Source organism: Podarcis bocagei (genome assembly GCF_964188305.1).
Source record: "Podarcis bocagei genome assembly, chromosome: 8".
NCBI lineage: Eukaryota > Metazoa > Chordata > Lepidosauria > Squamata > Lacertidae > Podarcis > Podarcis bocagei.
In genome coordinates this window covers 61,054,764-61,075,510 of record NC_138133.1, presented here as the reverse complement: position 1 = coordinate 61,075,510, position 20,747 = coordinate 61,054,764, and the positions used below count along the sequence as shown (strand labels likewise).

The following is a 20,747-nucleotide window of genomic DNA, read 5'->3' as shown; positions in this document are numbered from 1 at the left end:
AATAAAAGCATGCACTAATACAATACACACAGATACTAAAACTTGCAAAGCTAGGCTAAAAAGCATCCAAGGTACACAACTTTCATGGTGGTGTAGTAAATCTTATTCAGATTGGGCCCCCGGAATCAATGTACATAATTATGAAATCTATTGATGGGTCTACTATGGGTATGACTTCGTTAAATACAATCCATAAGTTTCTTAATTCCACTTAAAAAAAACACAACACCAAACAAACAAACAAACAAGACTGGATTATTTAGTTACCTCAAGAATTTAACATTACTCAATTACAAAAGAATGCCTGGTTTGCTCATTAGAATTTAGATAACAGACAATGTTGGAGCATGATTAATGGTAAATAAATTTTACGCACATGCATATACAGTGTGTGTGTGCGTGTGTGTGTGTGTGTGTGTGTGTGTAATGAATATCTTCAATTTTTTATTATCTGTGAAAAGCATTTTGTTCAGCTGCGCATCATCTTCTGTGTAGTTAGTTAAACTCCCGGGAGTCCTGAAAAAGGCAAAAGCTCCTGCTGGCCTTTGTTCCCAGCAGTGAAAAGTCCCGTTTGGTGGTCCTAAGGTTAACACCCTACCCTACCCCCTCCTTCCTATACCTGTCATTTTTAATAGACTTCACAGTTCATGCACACAGGCAAACAGGCCAACCTATCCAGCTAGCATGACCTTTATACAGGAAGAAGATCACATATGGTTCATAATATTGGACCGCTAAGGGAAAATGTAGTATTTGAGGAACTAGAAAAGCATAGCAATTATACAGCAAGTACTGCATGTCAGTCATAGATGGTGCCTGTTTGATATAATGCCTATTAAGTATTCAAACACTGCTCTGGTATTTATTTATATGCTGAGTGGTATATAAATTTTTGGTAAATAAATAAAGTGAATGTTTGCCGTTGTTGCCTAGAAGTTTCAAGCAAAATATCTGAACAGAACTGTGAAAACTATAGTTGGCACATCTGGTCTTACATTTTCATTCTTTCTTCCCACCTTGCTTTTAAATTGTACCTGGAAATTGATAGATGGTCCTTTCTTTGAAAAAGCATTCCCTCCTGAACGGGAGACAAGGGGTCAAACTAGACATTATGTGAGAGTTTTATGACTGGAGCTGCCTATATATTTCTTCATTTGCAAAAAAAGAAGAAGGAAAAAAACAGATTTATAGACAGAAACCTTATAAACTGACTGGAATGCAATTCTTTCATTTTCAGCTTCTCCAAACGCACCAAAATATGCACAACAGTATTTTTGCTTGCTTATTCTTGTAGTTTTATTCTCTCTCTACAATAAAAAGGACATAATGAGGGGTTTTAGGCTAAACTACATACTCCATTGAATGTGTGGATTGCACTTGCATCTTTTTGAAAAGAAAAAAAAAACACAGAGAGGGATCAATCCAGATTGGGACAATGGAGTGGAGTGGAGTTTACATTTCCCCCACAAAAATAGCCTCTTGAAACTGCTATTTGGCCTGGGAAATAAACCCTGTATTGAGTCTCTGTGGCTTCTCTAATATAAAATGTAAAAAATGTCACTGTGAATCATGGATTTAATAACATATAATTTATAAACACATGCGTGTTTTCCCATACTTCATGCTTTATCTAGCCAGCATTTTAATTTCTCAGTAGAAGAAATGGGAAGGCACACACACACACACACACACACACACAGTTTCACAGATACATCTTTCATCTTTTAGTCAAGAACCTTGGCATTAAGGTTATTTAAAACTCTAATTCTAGATGTTAAAAGTAGGGTCTATACATTTGCACAGGCTAAATCACTGACAACTGGTGAATGAATTACATAGTTCATTCCCAACTGCAACAAAACAAACTATTCTTTATTGTACAAGGTTATTTATTTATTTATTCATTTTATTTTTTTTAAAAAAAATTCTAAACCCCACCGCATCTAAATAAACACCAGGGAAGGATACAATAATAAAATATAATAGTAACAATGCAGCATTGCTCATACAAGCAATAAAACGGAGAGGCAATAAAACTACAGTGGCATTAAGCCAGAGGTGGGGAACTGCCAACCATGGTGTAGATCTGGCTCTCATAGGGTCCCCATCTGGCAGAAGGCTCCCCTCCTTCCTGCTAGTTTCTGGAAAGCAAGAGTTTCCATGCACCCAGAACAGAAGATAAACAATCTCACAGCAAACAAGCAGATGATTTTTGTTCCTTGTTGGATTCTACTGTCCAGCAGGAAAATAGCAGCAGGAAAAGATAAGGACTTGAAAGGGCCATGGAGGAGGGAGAAAGAGGAAGAGGCTAGAGGAACAAGAGGAAAAGACTTTTATGGGGCAAAAAAGAGTGAGTACGATGAACACTGGGCCCCTGCGTGGCGTCTGATGGTGAAGTTTCTGAATAGAAGATCTATTCAGACTGTAGATCTATGAAATTTATACATAGATCTAGGATGGAGCCTACATCCATGTGTGAGTGTGTGTGTGTTTGCGAGTTTCTGTGTGTTACTGCATGAAAATGTATGAAAATGGGAACTGATAATAAATAGGAAATTGAGAAAATGGTGTCAAGGAGAGAGAGAGAAGGGGTGGCAGAATAGGGAAGTCCATAGATGAGTATGAATGGAGATTTGCTTCTTGTTTGTTTGTTTAGAAATAATTGTTCCATCCATTAATTTCAAAGTGATATCAAAGTGGGATACATAAAAAGTTAAAGCTATAGCCTGGTTTGCTGCTAGCAAGAAGCCAGGGTATGGCTTACCACTGCTATATGAGAGCATTACTGGAGAGAAACTTACACCTGCCCAGGCTTTCTAGCACAGTATGGCATGAAGCTAAGTCAAGGTCTGGCATAATGTGATGTCTGAACCTGGGATTGTGGTTTGGGTTTCTACCTCCATAACAATGTTTTGTAGCCAAGGTTTGTCCTTTGAGTCATACTTTTAGCTTTGTCCCTGCCCAATTTGGCTTTGATCACACACAGTTATGGCTTTTGCTATTTACCCCTACCCTCTACATCCCTCCACTTTCTGTCTGTCAATGTTGAAGCTGAAAGGTGCTTGGAGCAAAAGCCCATCTTCTTTTAATTTGTAAATTGCCATAAGTATTGATGGTAAAATACAAACAACAACAGCATTCATCACATAAATCATATCTTAACTTTCATATTCAGAGGACCAGAGAAGGAAGAAGTAGGGGAGTTGCTACCTAAATTCTTTAGGGATTCCAAAACATTAAAAAATGGAAATACTTTAAATGACAAAAAATACCAAAATCCACAGCGATATCTGTATTAGGACCAACAACAATTTGACAAAATAGTGGCAAGCTTTTGAGTTCTCAAGAACTCTTCATCTTGTGAGCTTTTTTTCCCGGACTAACAACGCTACCTTTGTTTTTTAAATGACAAAGAATTTAATTTGTTATAAAGAAACAAAATGAAAGAAATCCCACTCCTTGTCCGCAATAATACAACACAAATACAGAACTCTGTATTCAGAACTGGATCAATGCCAAGGATGGACCCACTCCAATTAAAGAATTAGAATTAAGACCTCTGTCTGGTATCTTAGCAGAGATTTAAATGGGTGCTTTGCTGCAATGGAAATGAGAGACATCTAACACTCCGATGGAACATGAGGCAGTTGCATTTTAGCCTTGAAAAGTCCCAAGACGTCGGGCTTCAAAACCATAACATTCAGAGAACGGAAAAGCTATTATAAGAAAAATGCTGGCAATTTCTGAAATGTATTAGTCATAACTTTTCTCTGCCTTGGCATTAACAGAGCTCAGCTTTGTATGTGCAGGATATGAAAAATAATATCTGTGCAGTTAAAAGAATTACCTGAAAACATTTCTGAAATACTTTCCTTGCTATAATTAGTAGGTTGAGAATATAGGATTGTTTCTTTAGGGCCTGGTGACAAAACTGACTTGTGATTTTACCATCTCCTTATGATGAAGCTATCTTAAGAGCACAACCCTGAAGCAATGGGAACACAGGAAACTGTCTTATATCAGACCATTGATCCATATAGCTCAGCACAGTTTACTCTGGCAGTGACTCTCAAGGGTTTCAGACCAAATTCTTCCCCAGCTGAATGTGGAGATTCCAGGGACTGAACATGAGACCTTTTGTATGCAACGCCCCTCTTCATTAAATACAGCCCTTCTTGTAGTTTCAGCACATAACCGTGCATATTTAGAAATTACTCAACAACATTTGAAAACAAGTGCACACAAAATGACGGAAGACAGCTGACTATTCTTACAAAGTTAGTGAAGAGAACTATAATGCTTCATCATAAATGGATCAATCCATGCAGACATGAAGCACATGAGTGTTTCAACTATGTCACAGGAAAACAAATAAACAGAAATAGGTGGAGGAAGAGGAGTTGCCATGTTATTAGTGTGGTGCAACTACCACTGAAAAATTATTTCAGCAGAATGGGTATCTGCGATTCAGTAGTAATCCAGAAAACATTGGTTTGGGGGGATTTTTCATGTTAGTAAATCCTGGAAGGCAAGGAAGGTGTCCTGGCAGTGGAATTTTCTGTGTGGTGTTCCCAAATTGTGTAGCTCACATTCCTGATGTAGCATTGATCCTAACCTTCTGAAGCACTGTTTGGTAGCTATCATGATGCAACAAAAAAGTGATAATTGGGCCAAACAAATGGCTAGATGAGATGAAACAATTGATGACTATGTAGTATATAGCAAAAGCTTCTGAAAGGAGGAAACCCACATCTGCAGACAAATGTGGATTGAGGGCAGTGGGTGGGGCTTGATTATTACAACAAAAAATAGTGTGCAAATGCAGAAGTCACCACAACATGCTACATGCTGTAGAAGAGAGGGGAACATTCTCTCTCTCTCTCTCTCTGCCCTCATAAGCACACACACATCTAACTCAAGTTCCTTTGTCCCACTACAGAACTAGCTAGCATCTTCAAAAGTTTAAAGGTTATCAGTCAGAATTCCAAATCAAACAAAATAAATCATTGGACTAGCAAAGAAATGTTTGATTTTTGTTAACCACAGTATGTTTTCTGTTTGCTGTTTTCTATCCGCACTATGAACTTTCTGCATAAACTTGCTCTTAATAAAAGGCGGCGGGGGGAGGGCTTTCTAAACAAATCTTGTAAAACTGTGCCGTTTCGAATCACATGAAAAACACTGTTGTTAAGACATTGAGGGATGTGTGCTCTGAGGACCATTGCAGGAGCTTTAAGGAAGTTTATTCTGGGATAATGGTATGGTCTTGCTTTCCAAATTACCAAAAGCTCAAAAAAAGTATCCCCTGGTTTTCTGTCATTTTGACCCTTTTTGGTAATCAACTTTTAACCAATAGCATCAGAAATAAGGGGATTGCCTTGGGTGAACCATAGAACATAAAACACTATCTCTGGACAGTGGAACAACTCAATTTGAACTCTGAAGCTAAAATATATTTGAAGTAAGAAATAATGACTGAAGAACATATGAACACCTCTAAAAATACCCTTTCATCAAAGGGGTACATGATTTCTCTAATGAAAAAAGGACACCCAAATTACAGCTTTCCACCTTGTGGACACTTGTACATCCTTTCTTCCAGGAGGTCTCTTTAATGTTTTGCCTCCTAAGTATCCCACATAGTACACCAGAAATCAGCGGAAATACTAAAAATAAACTAAAAGCCAACCTCTGCAATTACAACCTGCATTTTGAAACGTCATCCAATTAATAGAACATTCTAGAATTTTGAAAACCCTTTGAAACTCCCAAGAAATAATAGTAGTTAAGCCACAAGAATTCTGTATACTGGCTAATGATCACAGACAAGCGACACCGCTTTAATGAGAAATGCCCTGGACCACATCACTGACTGGCATATACTCACGGTTATTAAGCAAAAGGATGAGTTTCTTTCACTCACGCATCAAAAGAACACCATGTAAGTCTTCCCCTTTGACATAACTGTTGTGTAGCGATCAGTGTGTTGGACTAAGGCCAGAGAAACCTGGGTTCAAATCCCCAACTTGGTCACCAAACTCACCGAATGAGCTTGGGCCAGTCACTATCTGTCAGCTTTTTGGGAGGCGGGAATGATTTTTATTTGATTTTACAAATTCATTCACACAAAATCACAAATAATAAAAATTAAAGAGGATTCTTCCGAATCTCTAGACTTCCCTCCTCCCCTCCGTGGGTTCTTTAGTTAACCTTTTCAGCTGCATACTGTACTATAAATCCTCCTAATTTTTCAGTCCTACATTGTATCCAAAGTCTATGTAACATTAAAAGAGTTATTTAAGACTGTCAGCCTAACCTATATCATATATTGTTGTGAGAATAAAGAGACAGGATGGGGATAAAAAAAAAATTCTGTCTTAAGCTACACAGAATAAAGCTCTGATGGTAATAATAATTGTAGTAGTTACTTGGGCATTAAAAGAGGTAAAATGCCAAGAATGATGAAGGGTTTTTTGTACTCAAAAATGGCTCACAGTTAAGACCACACCAGGTTCTCAAACATGGCGCCCATGGTGCGCCCAAAATGTCTCTGCTTAAAAATTCAAAATACCCAAGAAGAATGGCAGATCAAGTTGATGGATTATGCCAAAATGTCTAAAATGTCTGGAAGAATCAGAAATCAGGAAGACCAAAATTTTAATAAGGAACTTTATAACTTATCTTAAAAACCATTGTAAACAGTTAAAATCATTAGTAGGATTGCAATATCACTTGTAGTTTAATGGTGAATTTTGGATACAATGGAGAGATAAAAGGTTTGGATTATTATAAAAGATGCAGGAGGAAATAGTTAACAATAAGGGGAGGAGGGAAGTCTGGGAGATTCCTTGGAATCTTGTTTTTATGTTGTATGTTGGAAATGTGACTGTAAAGTTTTAATCTGAAAAACCAAATAAATAATTTTTTTAAAAATAAATAAATGCAGGAGAGACTATTTGCTACCCCCATACTGAACCTGTTTGCACTATGTCAGCCTTCTCCTACATTGAACACGTCCCGTAAACATGACATTTCATTAGATGCTTGGACTAGGTATCTTTCACTGCCTTCTGTTCTGAATATAGGAGAGGTGCAAAGTGCAATGGTGGCTGACAAAGGTGCCTTTTTCTCCTCCCCTCTTTTATTTTTGCTAATGGGGGGGGGGCATCCTAATATCCTAACTTCTGAGGTTACCAATAGTGTACTACTCCATTATGTAGTAATGGTGAACTAGTCACAGGTTTGAGAAAACAAGTAGCGGTCATTACACTGGACAGTGTCAGGAATGTATGAAGATTAAATAAAAATGTATGGACTTCTTACATCAACATCAAGATTCCTTGCATGTCACAATGCATATAACCATTTTCCTTGAGAAAATTCTGGTATCTTTAGTCTATAAATATTTCAGTGTTAACCTAAGAATCTAAAAATTAATCTGGCAGTTAGTTTAGGCATTTAAAAAAAATCTGATAATGTCCTTCAGAAAAAGCTATTAAGAAATTGTGAACTTGTGGGATGAAAACTGAACTGGTGACATGATACAAAGAGTTACAAAACAAATTAGGAATTAATGGTCCATGTACAACATGGAAAAAAAATCAGAATGGGTTGCCCAAATGTTCCATAGTAAGAGAAGTCTTGCTTAATGTATTTATTAATGATCTGAAAAGGCAATGGCCAATGAGGTGTCAAAGATTGTAGATGACATAAAATAAGTTAGGTTAGTTGTAACTACAAAAGGAGCTTTATAGAGCCACAAGAAAACTAAATAAACGAGCAATATGGTGGAAGGTAAAAATTTTAAAAGAAGGATGTTCTTTATGAAATAGCCCCTGAAGAATGTCTGTGCATTATTTTAGATGGAAAAGGGAAGCTCTTTTCTCCACATGTAACAACAATATGTATATTAAAGCAAATGGTTTTTTTGCCTCCCGTTTTGCAGCAATCCTAGTATTAGACAAAGGATACCGGAGTCAAGTTGACCAGTTTTCCCATACAAAAGCACACAGAAACATCGTTTACCTTCCCTCTGCAGCAGTACCTATTTATCTACTTGTACTGGTGTGCCTTTGAACTGGCAGAAGCTGGGACAGAGGAACAGGAGCTCACCCCATTGCACAGATTCGAACTGCCAATCTTCCGATCATCAAGCCCAAGAGGTACAGTGGTTTAGTGCCACCCACTCCCCTGCCCATGCAAAGATGTTATGTGAATAGGACAAGAAAGGGAACTTTATAAAAAAATAAGCAACATAAATATAAAAAGTCTCAGACACCCTTACATTTCTAAACCTAGAATTGACAAGAAGCAACTGTCTCCCCACACATTTGTATGCAATTTTTTTCACTCATGACATTAAAAGAAAAGAAAAAAGTAGACCACCATGTCACAGATGAGGGGATTGACTGTGTTTTGAAAATTGGCACTTATACCATACACACAGGCGCGCGCGCACACACACACACACACACACACACACTGCAGCTTTTCTCTTGCTTTCATTTCTAAAGCTCAGTTGAAACTGAAGCTGAAAGAGGGTGTTATCATTCTATATGCGTACTATGAAAGCACAGAATTCTAGAGGTGAAGGGAATCCCTTACTGTAAAATTACAACTGAACCATTCCTGTAATGTTTAGTTAATTCAGCTTTGGGTAATTTGTCCACTACTGTGTGCCACATTAGAAATATACCATCAGTTGTGCAAAGCAGGAATTATTAATATTTTTATACAATATGATATTGTTTCATGAAATATATGTAAAAATACAATAATTCTTAGTTTAATTTTTTAGGGGAAATCAACAAAATCTAAGAAAATATTCCCCTTTGCATACCTCTTAAAGTGCTGTTGCACACACTGAATACTGTATTTCAGCTTAGGCTTGGTGAGTAATACATAGTATGGAAGATTTTCCTGTATTTTCTTTATAGTGCCTCTGCAGCAGTGCTGACTACTGAAGTTTTACCATGGGACAGCCAGCATTCACTGTCAACAACAATGAGCTCATTCTTCAGTCACTTTTTTTATTAAATCTGATGAAATCTTTTATCTCTTTCAGGTATACGCTGATCCTTTACCTCTTCCTATAGTTGAACAGGAACTTTTTAGTCTTAAATTCATTTTTTTAAAAAAACGGAGGGACCATTATTAACATTAATATCAGTTGCAGTAGTTTAAACAAAATGGTTTGAGGATACGGCCTTACTATGTCTACTAGGTATACCGCAGCTCTTAACTTTTAATGTAGAAAAGGTATTTCACTCAGCTGGTTCTGACATTTAAATTAAAGAGAAATGTTGGAATATGTTAGGTATATTATCCATTTAGGGAAGCTGTTCACCCTTTGGTGAGTCTGGATACATTTGAGAAGGCAGGGACTAGTGCCTGGGATTAAGAGGGCAACTATGTAACTGGTCAACCTTTCAAGAGCAAGCAAAGTTCTTTCAGTATGAAGCAATACACTGAAGCTGGGTCAAACAGTAGAAGCTATAAATAGTTTAGTTTTCTCACATAACACAAGAGAAAATTGATTAGAGGGAGGAACAATACACTTAATTTAAACTGTTTCTTCAATTTGGTTTTTGCTGTTATGATTTGCTCTTGTGGATTTGCTTGACTTTATATCCATTTCCATTTATTTCAACATCCTCTGCTTTTAAAAACTAAAGTTTATAGTAATACCTTTGCTCCCAACAAACACTTTCAGTTTCCTCTGGGACCATGTTAGATGAAGACTATATCTGAAGACTATATGGCACATGAGGGTTAACTCCATTTCTCTGGAGACCAAGAGGGTCATTTCCATGACATGCTTGTTTTTGGTACTCCACTAGGAGAAGTTCTGTGAACTTTACTGTTAATATAAACGTGCCCCTGTATTTGGGAAGGGGAGGTCAAACAAACACTATTTCACTATGTGATGTGCCATTCCCAAGAGACAGAAGGAGGAAAAGGAAAACGAAAAGTAACTTACAACCTCCAGTTCTGACATTAAGAAAGAAGGCTGCTTATGTATTTGCAGTACATTCGTTGATTAAGAATAACGTTCACAATAACTGTGTCATTAACAGTTGATCCAGCAAAGCATCGCTGTCTGCAATACATGCATAATTCAGTGGAAGTTTACACAAAGCAAGCAAACTTGGGGATGCTATTCCTTTTTATTACAAAGAGGCACCCCCCTGGCCGAAATATATAATCTACAAACTGAACACATAATGAGGAACTTTAAGGTTTCGGACCAAATCCACATTTTCATTTAGCCCATGCAGCTTCACCATGGTTCTAATAATTTGATCACATCTTGCTCTGACCTTTGTCAACTGGGAAAGGCTTTTTCTCCTCTGGAAAAGTTATCTTGTTAGAGATTCTCATGAAAATAGGACTATGTAGCTATATGTACATACAATTCAGAAAATGTAGAAATCTGTGTACGATATTTATTGTGAATGTAATACTGCATATCTACTGATCTATGTAGATACCTTATACAGTCAGGATAGCATTCCTGCACATTTTGATAATCACCACTTAGCCTTAAAATTTGACATGAAAAAGTGTCATAATTTTTACTCAATAGTCCTCTCACATATCAGAAAAGGTATTCCATTTACTCCCATAGAGGGCAAGGATTCCCAGATAAAGCACCTCCCTGGGAAACACAAGAAACATTGTAGGGCACCACAAGATAACAGCTAAAAGGGGCAACAGCCTCCTTATTTCGTAGTTCTGGCAGACGGTCCAAATGGCAAGCCATTAAAATAGAGAGATGGAAATCAGTGGATACTGTGGCTTAGTGCATTAGTAGCTGTGTGAGGAACATAGAGTGCAAGGGAGAACTAAGCTAAAATATTTTAGGGCAGGGGTGGTACCCACAGAAAACATTAATTAGTAGTCACATGCAATTAAAAAGCACCTATTATGCCTCAAAAGAGTTTGACAATGTGGACCAGGCCAGTTGACAACTGGCATGCTCTGCACTTTCACCTCTGAATGCCTGCATCAGGCCAGCTGACAGTCAGCCCAATCCACATTTCCAAAGGCATCCCTCATCGGGTGGAAGGCTGCCCAGTACCTTATGAGAGCTGTGAAGATGCAGATTGGGCTGGCTGGCTTTCAACCCAGCCTATGATTTCACTTCTGAGCATGCCTGAACCATGCTTTTAAAGTTGTCCCCCCTCAGGTGGGAGGCTTCCCCTTGCTGGGCAGCCTCCTACACGATAAGGGAGAGCTATGAAGCTGCTGACTGGCTGGGCGTGAGACATCTGATTCATGTCTTTGAAAGTGAAAGCAGATTCAGTTGGCTGTTTGCCATCCCAGTCCACACCTTTAAAGTTCAGGGGATGAGATGCAACACATTGAAGAGCTGGATCCAACTTCCAAAGCATAGGTTCTTACCTAGCTTTTAGAGCCTAGCTCTAAATGTGATATCAAATACATTTTTTCATTTGCAGAAAAACCTGTATATCGATCCAATTTTATAGATCATATTTTGAGGGGAAACTGCAGATTTATTTTTAAGGTACTGAAAATAAATATTTATAAATTGATTGTCATAGTACGGTATATATCCTCAACATGACAGAAAGGCCTGACTAAAAATATATGATGTTTAAACAGAATTATAATGTGTGGGTTATTTACAAGTTGTTATTCCCACTAAACTAGAAGCAAAAAGGAACCCTTTAAAATTTTTACCCCACCATTTGTTCATTAGCACACACATGCATTTATGTAGACATGAAGTATATTTATATTTTAATAGGCTGATACAAAAATGGTTTCTTAACACTTTCCTTATACATGTTAATATATTATACATGTTAATATAATAGCATAATTCAAATTACTTGACACACATAAACAGCCATGGGAATTTAATTTTAGATATTTCAACCCTGAAATGACCACAAATGTTAAACCACTATTAAAAAATGAAATATTTTTCAGTGACAACTATGTTTAAGAGCAAGAAAATAATAACTTTTATTTATCTCTCCAAACAGCTTTCTTTATCTAAACAAATGACTATAGTAAGATTAAGGAAACCATGTTTTGACTCTCGAATGTACCGAAACATTCCAATTTCTTTTTGCACAATGACTTTTATGCAAATAAGCACAGCACAATCTCACAACCTCTTTTACTATCACATTGGGACAATGACAGTTCAATAATTGAAATGGCACATATCTGGGATATTTGATTTTAAATTGGAAACTTAGGAGAAGACTATTGAAATTTAAATTATGGAACTCTGTTAATTCTACACTGATCAAACTATCATCATTGCATGCTAAACAAAATATAGCAAACAAATGTAGCTTGTGTTGTAGATGGATTTCTCTCTCCCCCTTCCTTTGTTATTTCATACCTACTCTCCCAAATACAATTTTTAATTTTTAACACTGATGCTTTCATCCATAACAAGAATAATGAGGAAAACACTAGCAATGTTCATTGGGGAAATAGTACTCTTGAAGTTACCTAAATCCCAGTTGTCTCATTCATAAACAAGGAGACACAAGCAATTCATTCAATATCTCTGGCTGATTTAAAATCCGAATATGCAAACAGCATTAGAGAATCCAGACAGACTATTCTGCTTCACTGATGACAGATGCAGAGCAAGACCAGTATAATTAAGCTTTCTACTTTGGACCAGACTTGAGGTGGGAGATACTTCCCTTCCAAAAGCAGAGGAGAGTGCTAGCCGCCCAGCTGAAGAGCAGGTGCTATATGGTATTTACATTTCCTGCTGAGGATGCTCGCCAGCAGGCCCAACCAGCTGACCGTGAAAATTCTTGGCCCTAAGTGACCCAAGGACAGGCTATAAATCTATCCTATAAAATATAGTCAATGCTCCATTTGTTCTTCTAGCCTTTCTGAATGCAATCTTATATATTCGTGATAATTTAGTTTCACTGGGCTATTTTAAAGGCTGGTAGCAGTCATTTGTTGACAAAATAAAGGACCATAGTGAACTTTTTCTTTAAATAAACACATCAGAGTCAGCAACACCTGGGGGAATCTTGCTTTAGAATTCTTACGCAAAAAGTTATTCTGCATTTAACTAAAAAAGTGAACCAAATATATAAAATCAGATTCTAAAATGGTAGCAAGGAAGTACCAAATTAATGTCACTGAAAAGGGATCCAGTTATAAAAAGATGGACTCCGCCAAGCACTGCTGTTATGCTAATAGTGTTCATTGCAATGGGTCCCCCCCCCCCCGATCTCTGCATAAGTCTCAATGGAGAGAGTTTATCTGCAGTACATGGCATATAGACAGCTAGTTCTCTAGTTTAAAGGTAGCATAGGAAATGAATTTAGCACACCCTAAACTACCACTTTACATATAAGTTGTACTTGATACAATGGTCACAAAAGCAGTTTCGAGGATCTTCCTTCAGATATATGTTGTTATTTTGGTCTGTTGCCTGCTGTATTTGTGGTACTGTGTACTACGTACACATGTTTTAAAACATACTCAGTGAACACCTTAAGTCACTGCAATTATTTTTGATGAACAGATTGCATATTCTTCTACACCATAGCAAAATTTGTGCAGTAAGTTTGAAAATATGAGAATGTTAAGTTTCCCTACACATTATCCAATAGAGGCATTGACTGAGATGAGCAGGTGAAGAGGAGGAAATTTTCATTGATTCCCCCTTCCTGTTTCAGCCACTATGTCTTCCCTCCAAATCTGTTCCAGAACAGCACTGACAGTAGCAGAGGCAGTGGCATAGCGTGGGGGTGCAGGGGGGGCTGGCTGCACCGGGCGCAACATCTGGGGGTTAGGGTTAGGGGGCGCAAATCCACGGGTTAGGGGGCGCAAATTACTTGCCTTGCCCCGGGTGCTGACAACCCTCGCTACACCACTGAGCAGAGGGGTTACATGAGGAAGTCGGAATCGGAGAAAATCACACACTCACCCTTTCTCATAGTGGATACATCTGCTGCATCATGTTATTTAATAAGAAAACTACTGCATTGGATTTTACCCTATATTTCCAAAGGGCATATATGAACCAAATTCTCTGAACTGAAGAACTATACTACATTCTGTAACAAAACCACATTATACTCACAAGTCAAAAAGACAAATACAGTTTTGTATTGGCACAATGGTGTTTATGGCTAAAGTTGGGGGACTCAACTCACCCTATTTTCCCCATCACAAAGTCCCCGCCTTATGGTTTCCCTAAATATTCACTATTTACAAACAAAATGCTTCTGAAAAATTATTAAAAAGCTATATATGACATTTGGCTGAAATTTGAAGTTGTCCACAGGGAATATGTGGACAGAATTCATTCCTGCTTTTGTGCAAGTGGATAATGCCACATGGAAGTCACACAGCTTCGCAGTACAAATAAGGTCTTTCACAACTATTTGCATTTTTGTACTATGTGGTCGAGTAAGTGCAGCAGCTCCTTACATTTGAACTGCCAGGAACTACATTTAGCTTACAAACCACAGTTTGGTCACCTCAGCTATAAACACAAAGTGCATACTTACATATACATAAGGAACAGTCTTGATAATTGTTTTAAATGCTGGTGTTCCAATCACATGCAAATGGGAAGCACGCATTTTCCAAATACAATCCTGACTGAAATTCTTTTTAAGGATTCAGAGTAAAACAGTCTGCTTAGCCATGAATATAGCTTTGTTTCAGCAATAGACATAAATATATTCTGTTGTGGAATCCATATGGAAAGATCATCAACACTTTTTGCTTTGGGTCTTCTGCCAAAATACCATATCCCACATGTTTTCTACTATAAAACATAAAAGAAAAGGTGTTGCTCTGGTCAAATAAAAAAATAATGTTTACTAGCGTACATCTAATGTTAAAGCTGCCCAAATCCTGCCAAAGACATTAAAACACCATCTGTAAAACAGATTTTCATTAAATTGATCAGTTTAAAACTAAGCAGTTAGGCAGATGATGCTTTTGAGCTAACCTTTAACCTTCTTAAACTGGAAATAGGTCATGCAACTTTCCTGTTGTTTGAGAATGGGAGGTGAAGTGATCTATTCAAATTGAGCTGACAATCATAACGTGAATAGTGTATGAATCAATAGTTTGTCAATAAAGCAAAAAGCAAAATATATTTTATACATTTAACCTCACCTAACTGCTGCTGTCAGGTGTCCTTAACATTTTAAATGACTATGTAAGAGGAAAGAAGAAATAAATGCTCAATAAAACTTATACTTGCCATTAAACCACAAATAACTGAAGCAGTCCAATTTTATTATTTGTTCTCATAATTGCAAAATAATTTTGCTAGCACCCAAATATGTATATCACCCTAAACCTCAATGTATTAAGTTGAAGTAAGCCTCACTGATTGCAATGCAAACCTACTTCCAATTAAGTGTTCCTAGGATTGTAAGTTAATTGTTCTCATAAAGCAGCATTGCTTTGTCACATTAGGCAACTAATTACACAAATTGCTTCATGAATTCGGTGGGCAGGGGCTGCGGTTTTAATACATTAGTAGCTTTCACATCTTACAAGAGGGCTTATACACAAACAACCAATTTTAGTACTGCTGTTGTGATGCATGCAACATCTTTTTCCAAAGCACTGAAGTTATTAACATTGCAGCTGTTCCAAGGAGTCCAGACATTTTGCCTCAAGAAGGCATTTATGTTGCATTTTCCTCTTATTAAAAGTCACAGTGGATGATATCCAACCAAGACATATTCAGAATAAACCCATCAAAATTAATGTACTTCAGTACATTGATTTCAATGGGTCTACTCAGAGTATGACTAACAGTGATATCATCCAATATTTTGTGAATGAAAAAAATGGGATTCCCCCACCCAAAGCTTTTCTGCTGTGGTCATTAATGCTTTCTGGACTACAGCATCATGGGTACTGGCTAGATTTCAACCCAGGGATACTTCATGTGCATTCAAAACATTCTGAGGAAGCCAAAAAGTACACGGCCACCTGGCTATTTCTCCTTGCCTCCATTTTTCTCTTTGTTCACCGAACTGGCCCAGTTAGTTGAAGAGAAGACTGGAGCCTACTTTTTACAGCAGGCAGAAAAGGAGAGTGAATGGAGGCATGAATGAAGCAATGGGACGAGAAACACAAAACACAGCATGCTCTCCCACTGACATGGAATATTTAACAGAATTAGCAAAGCTTTGTAATTGCAATTTGGCAACTCTAGAAATGACTGACATTTCCTAAGCTAGGCCTGTGATTTGGTAAATTTGTCATTTATTTTTACTGAACCTTAGAGGGTAAACACTTCCCTCCTCCTTACCAGTTAAGTGTAAGCCAAGCTCCTTTCAACAAAGGAGAATAGCCTCTTCCTCCTAACCTACTCCAGGCATTGCTCTCACACCCCTTAATGGACTATTCTCCAAGTGTGGATCCCTATGTAGCCAAAACAGCACCATCCATGGACAAGAGGGAAGTATTTGCAGTCTTGGGGAAATCACAAGATTTGCAAAAGTAAAAAATAACTTTGAGGGGTGAAACCCCCAACTGGGGGGGGGGGGCAGGGACTGCCGATCCCAATGTAGACTGGCCATGTTCAGTTGGCACAGAATGCTGGCTGACATTTGGAGATAAAACAGAAAATGGGGAGGAAGGAAAGGAGATAAAACAGTGAAATGGGGCATTACTAGCGGACTGGAACTCTCAACAGGTACAAATCAGACTGCAACTTTTTGTTGCAGGCCCAGCATGTTCTATTTTCTCTGTCTTCTCCAGAGTACTGGTATTGTAATTAAATCTCATGAGAGGGTAGCATAGCAGGAAGATAACCATATTGTGGGATTCTATAGTTTCTTAAAGCTACAAAATGGTCTACTTAGAATTGCTGCAATAGCGTGTGCTTTGCATAGATCACTGTCTTTTCCTGGGCTTCTAAACAGGATAAAGTAAATGGAAACACTTTACTCAACTATTTAAATACTAGCTGTGCTGTTGATATACAAATGATAGATACATACAAAGGTAGGGGGGTCTACACTTTACAGAGGGAGAAAAATATTTGCATGGAAAAATAAGCTGAGCCCCTGCCCCCAGCCTGTACTGTACACTACTGCTTTACACAATTCTGCCTGCCCCCCAACCCAGCTCCAATACTAAAAGTGAGATAAGCTGGAGGAAAACAGCTTAAAGCAACAGCGGACAGAACATCTTACACCAGGTGTTTGTTTTGGAGATTTATAAAGGCCTGTAAGGTCTATAAAGCTCTGCTTTGGTGGGTAAGTGTCTAGAATGTTTTGATCAATTCATGTTCCGTACAGTGTTGTTGTTTTTCTGTGCAAAATTCAAATTTAGACTTTTATTCCACCTTAAAGTGGTAGTAGATAACACTTTTAGCAATCTGCCAGCAAGGAGATGAATTTAATCGTGGATGAATCAGGTCAAGCATGTGAAGGTCAGCTTAGGCTAATATCCTAAGGTCTGAAAGGCAAACGCTGAAAGCCAAGTATGGTCAGAAAAGTCTCCTATAAAGTGGGGAGGGCAGCTTGTTCACAACCACCAGCACAATTTGCTCACCTTGAAAGGTTTTTCCTCAGCTTCCTCACTCGTGGTTGTTGTCAACCAACTCCTACTTACAGCAGACCCAGTGAAATCAATGGGCATGACTACCTAGGTATATTGATTTCTATAGGTCTAGTCTGATTAGCAGTTAATTGTATACAACCCTCTTTCTTTAAATACTAATTCATTCCTTTTAGGTACTAAGGAAGATATGTGAATGCATTTGAGTTTGGTTATCAGTGTCCTGTATGGACAGACTTGCATTTGGTATCCAAACACAGAAGTAGATATATACATCTACATTCTAAAGCATATATGGATTTAAATCTGTAGTATTTACTTCCCCTTCATTTGCTGTCTGAAAGATACAAATTGAGTATATTATTTTCATCTGCATGTCTGCCATTTGTTTCAACAGAGTGTTTTATACACAACCAACTATAGAACATTCATTAGCTTAATAATTATGGTATTTGCCTATAGAACTGCTGATTTACTTACTTTTTTATTTATATGTGTGCAAATTTTATAACAGCATTTTAGAAAAATCATACTTATTATTCATAATAAAGTTAAAGGCAAGCTCTCGTGTATGTATGTTACACTTACCACGTGGACTTTCTCACTATATTTAAAATACACTGACAAATTGTAACATCCTTGTGGAAAAAAACCTCAAACAAAATAGTGCTTGATATCTGAAAGCCATAAATAAATGTACAACACTTTATACATAAACCAAGCCCAACAGGACAATCCAGTAAACAAAACAAAATAAAATCCAGTAATTGGGGTTTGGAAAAAGTCATGGCATGATCGGTAATAAATAATATTTGCCACTCCCACACGTAGTATAGTTTTTCCCCAGGCCAGAAAAAAGGTGTATTTGCCATTATGCTAATATTTATCTGCACCTCACCCTTTCATGTTAGCAAAAAATAATTATTGACTAATCAAAAGCAAAAGTAGGCAAAGAGATAGCAAGAGTTTGCTTCTGAATATTCATAGTAATACTGTGGTACAAGTGTGTGTTTTTACTATAAAAATTGAGGTGGTACATTTTGGGTTGGGGTCATTTAAACATCCTCAATGCTAGGAGCCATTTCCTTTCCTATACAAGATATGCAAGTATCACACAAAATACACAAAAGAATTCATAGTTAACAGTTAGCTAACAAAGGCTGTTATAGAATTTAGAAGAGAAACTCATTTAGCCATTTGCAACACAAGAAATATAAATTTAAGTTTAAGACGTTAGGCTGCATCCAATGCCCATTAACTTGGGACTAAACTCCATCCAACTCAATGGGACTTGCACCTGAGTAAACATACATATAGGACTGTGCTGACAGTGATATATATATAAAGGTTCAAATAAAGGGAAAGCTAAATGAGCTATAAGGTATAACACTTTCCAGGTGCAGCGCTTCCAGCTCAGTAGTCTGATTTTTGTTGCTTTATCAATAATCCTCTAATTTGCACATCACTCAAAAAAACACCGTTCTGCTCACATTTCAAGAGTTAACTGCCACTTCCTATTTTAAGCCAACTTAAATTGCTGGTGGGTGCTTACCTTGTAAAGTTTCAGGGCTGCCTCGTGTCTGTGATTGGTGGTATGTAAGCGCAATTTATCCACACTGTTGGTGTAGTAGTCACAGGCATTACATTTTAGGTGAACTGGGTTGCCAATGGCAATGCACTTCAGCCTCCACTCGTTAGTTTTGCCTCCTTCTTTAATGTGAGCCACCAGTTGATATTTTTGCATGTGTTTGTCAGTCTTGCAGTGAAGCTGGAAGTTGGCTTTGAGCTGCGTGTTGTAGTTACAGAGCTTGCATTGGTAGATGTCTCCAATTACAGCCCTCCACTCCTCTTCAGGGAGAGAACGTTCACTGCTCACATGCACACTTAGGGCCTCCAGGCTGTCAGAGGTGAATTTGTTGCAAACAGCACACTGGAATAGCTTCAGCGCTGGGTCACTGATATAAGGTGACAGCTCTCCTGCAGTAAGGAGGGACAGGTCATCACCCATTAGCTGACCACTGGCAAGCCGGATTTCAGGTGGCAGCTCATTATTTACTACAGGGGAAAAAATTAAAAGGGAAAGTAGAGACCAGAAAGTATAGAGCACATATACACCCATACACACACAAAGGAATCTATAAAATAAAGCCTTGACAAGGGGCTTGCTTTCTCTGGAGCTTAAACTATAAAAAGCTGTAATAGGATTGAATCAGGATCAATTACAATCATCCCTTTCAACTTCTAAATTCCCTCATCAGATAGCTTTAATTACTCCTACTGGGCATGATGTCATCCTGGAATTTTTATTTTCAAAGGCATGAGAGTTGATCAATAAAATAACAAAACAGCTAAGCTTTTGCAACTTAAAAGCCTAGATTAACCCTACTAAACTAATTTTAGTTTCATTATATCCTTTAAAAGCTGCTAATTGTACTTCTCAGGTATATATCACACATATGCATATATGAAAAACAGGGCTGCGATGATTCAGAAAGTAACTTCCATTTCATGACTTTCAAATAATATAATACATCCTGTTGGTACAAAAGCTTTAATTGGACAACAGTTCTTATGTTTTGCCTCCTGTTTTAGGCCACCTTAAACTGTTGCTGAGCGCAGACATAAGTGACAGAGAATGATAATGAACTTAGTGGCCTGCCTAAGATCACCTTTGTCTCAGTCTCAGTTTTCTGTCTGAAATATGGGATTAATACTGGCCTGCATGAAAGGGTTGTTCTACGACAGGGTAGCTAATGTGGTACCCTCCAGATGTTGTGTAGTCTAGCTCCCATCAGCCCCACCCAGCATGGTCAATAGTCAGGGATTTTGGCAGCTGAAGCCCACAATTTCTGGTTGGCACCATGTTGGCTAGCCCTACTCTAAGAACTATTAAAAGAAAGAATGCAATACACCTTTACATTAATCAAAAAATGCTATATGAATGCTACTTTTATTATTAGATTAATTTCTTACATGTTTAATAACTAGCCATTTATCATTCATATCAATATAGCTGAGCTTTATCAGATTCCTAATGCTTTGTAGTCACAAGTAAACCTCTGATTCATACATTAGCTAACCAGAGGGATTATAATATCAACTGAAAATCCATACTTCTCTATGAAAACTTTTACTTGTAATGTTTATCACAACAACAGGATAATGTCACAGAAAAACATATTTCCTTTTTT

The 20,747-nt window shown here is 37.6% G+C and overlaps 1 protein-coding gene across 8 annotated transcripts in view; it reads right to left on the bottom strand.

Annotated features, from left to right (window-relative positions):
• ZFHX4 (zinc finger homeobox 4) overlaps positions 1-20,747 on the bottom strand; it is a 185,514-nt gene that overhangs the window by 135,317 nt on the left and 29,450 nt on the right. For 7 of the 8 annotated variants that reach the window (XM_081204234.1, XM_081204238.1, XM_081204240.1 and 4 more), the window contains exon 3: positions 19,109-19,611. In XM_081204234.1, coding sequence (XP_081060360.1) covers positions 19,109-19,611 — 503 coding nt within the window. The remainder of the gene's footprint in view (positions 1-19,108; positions 19,612-20,747) is intronic. The other variant, XM_081204239.1, reaches the window with a different exon arrangement.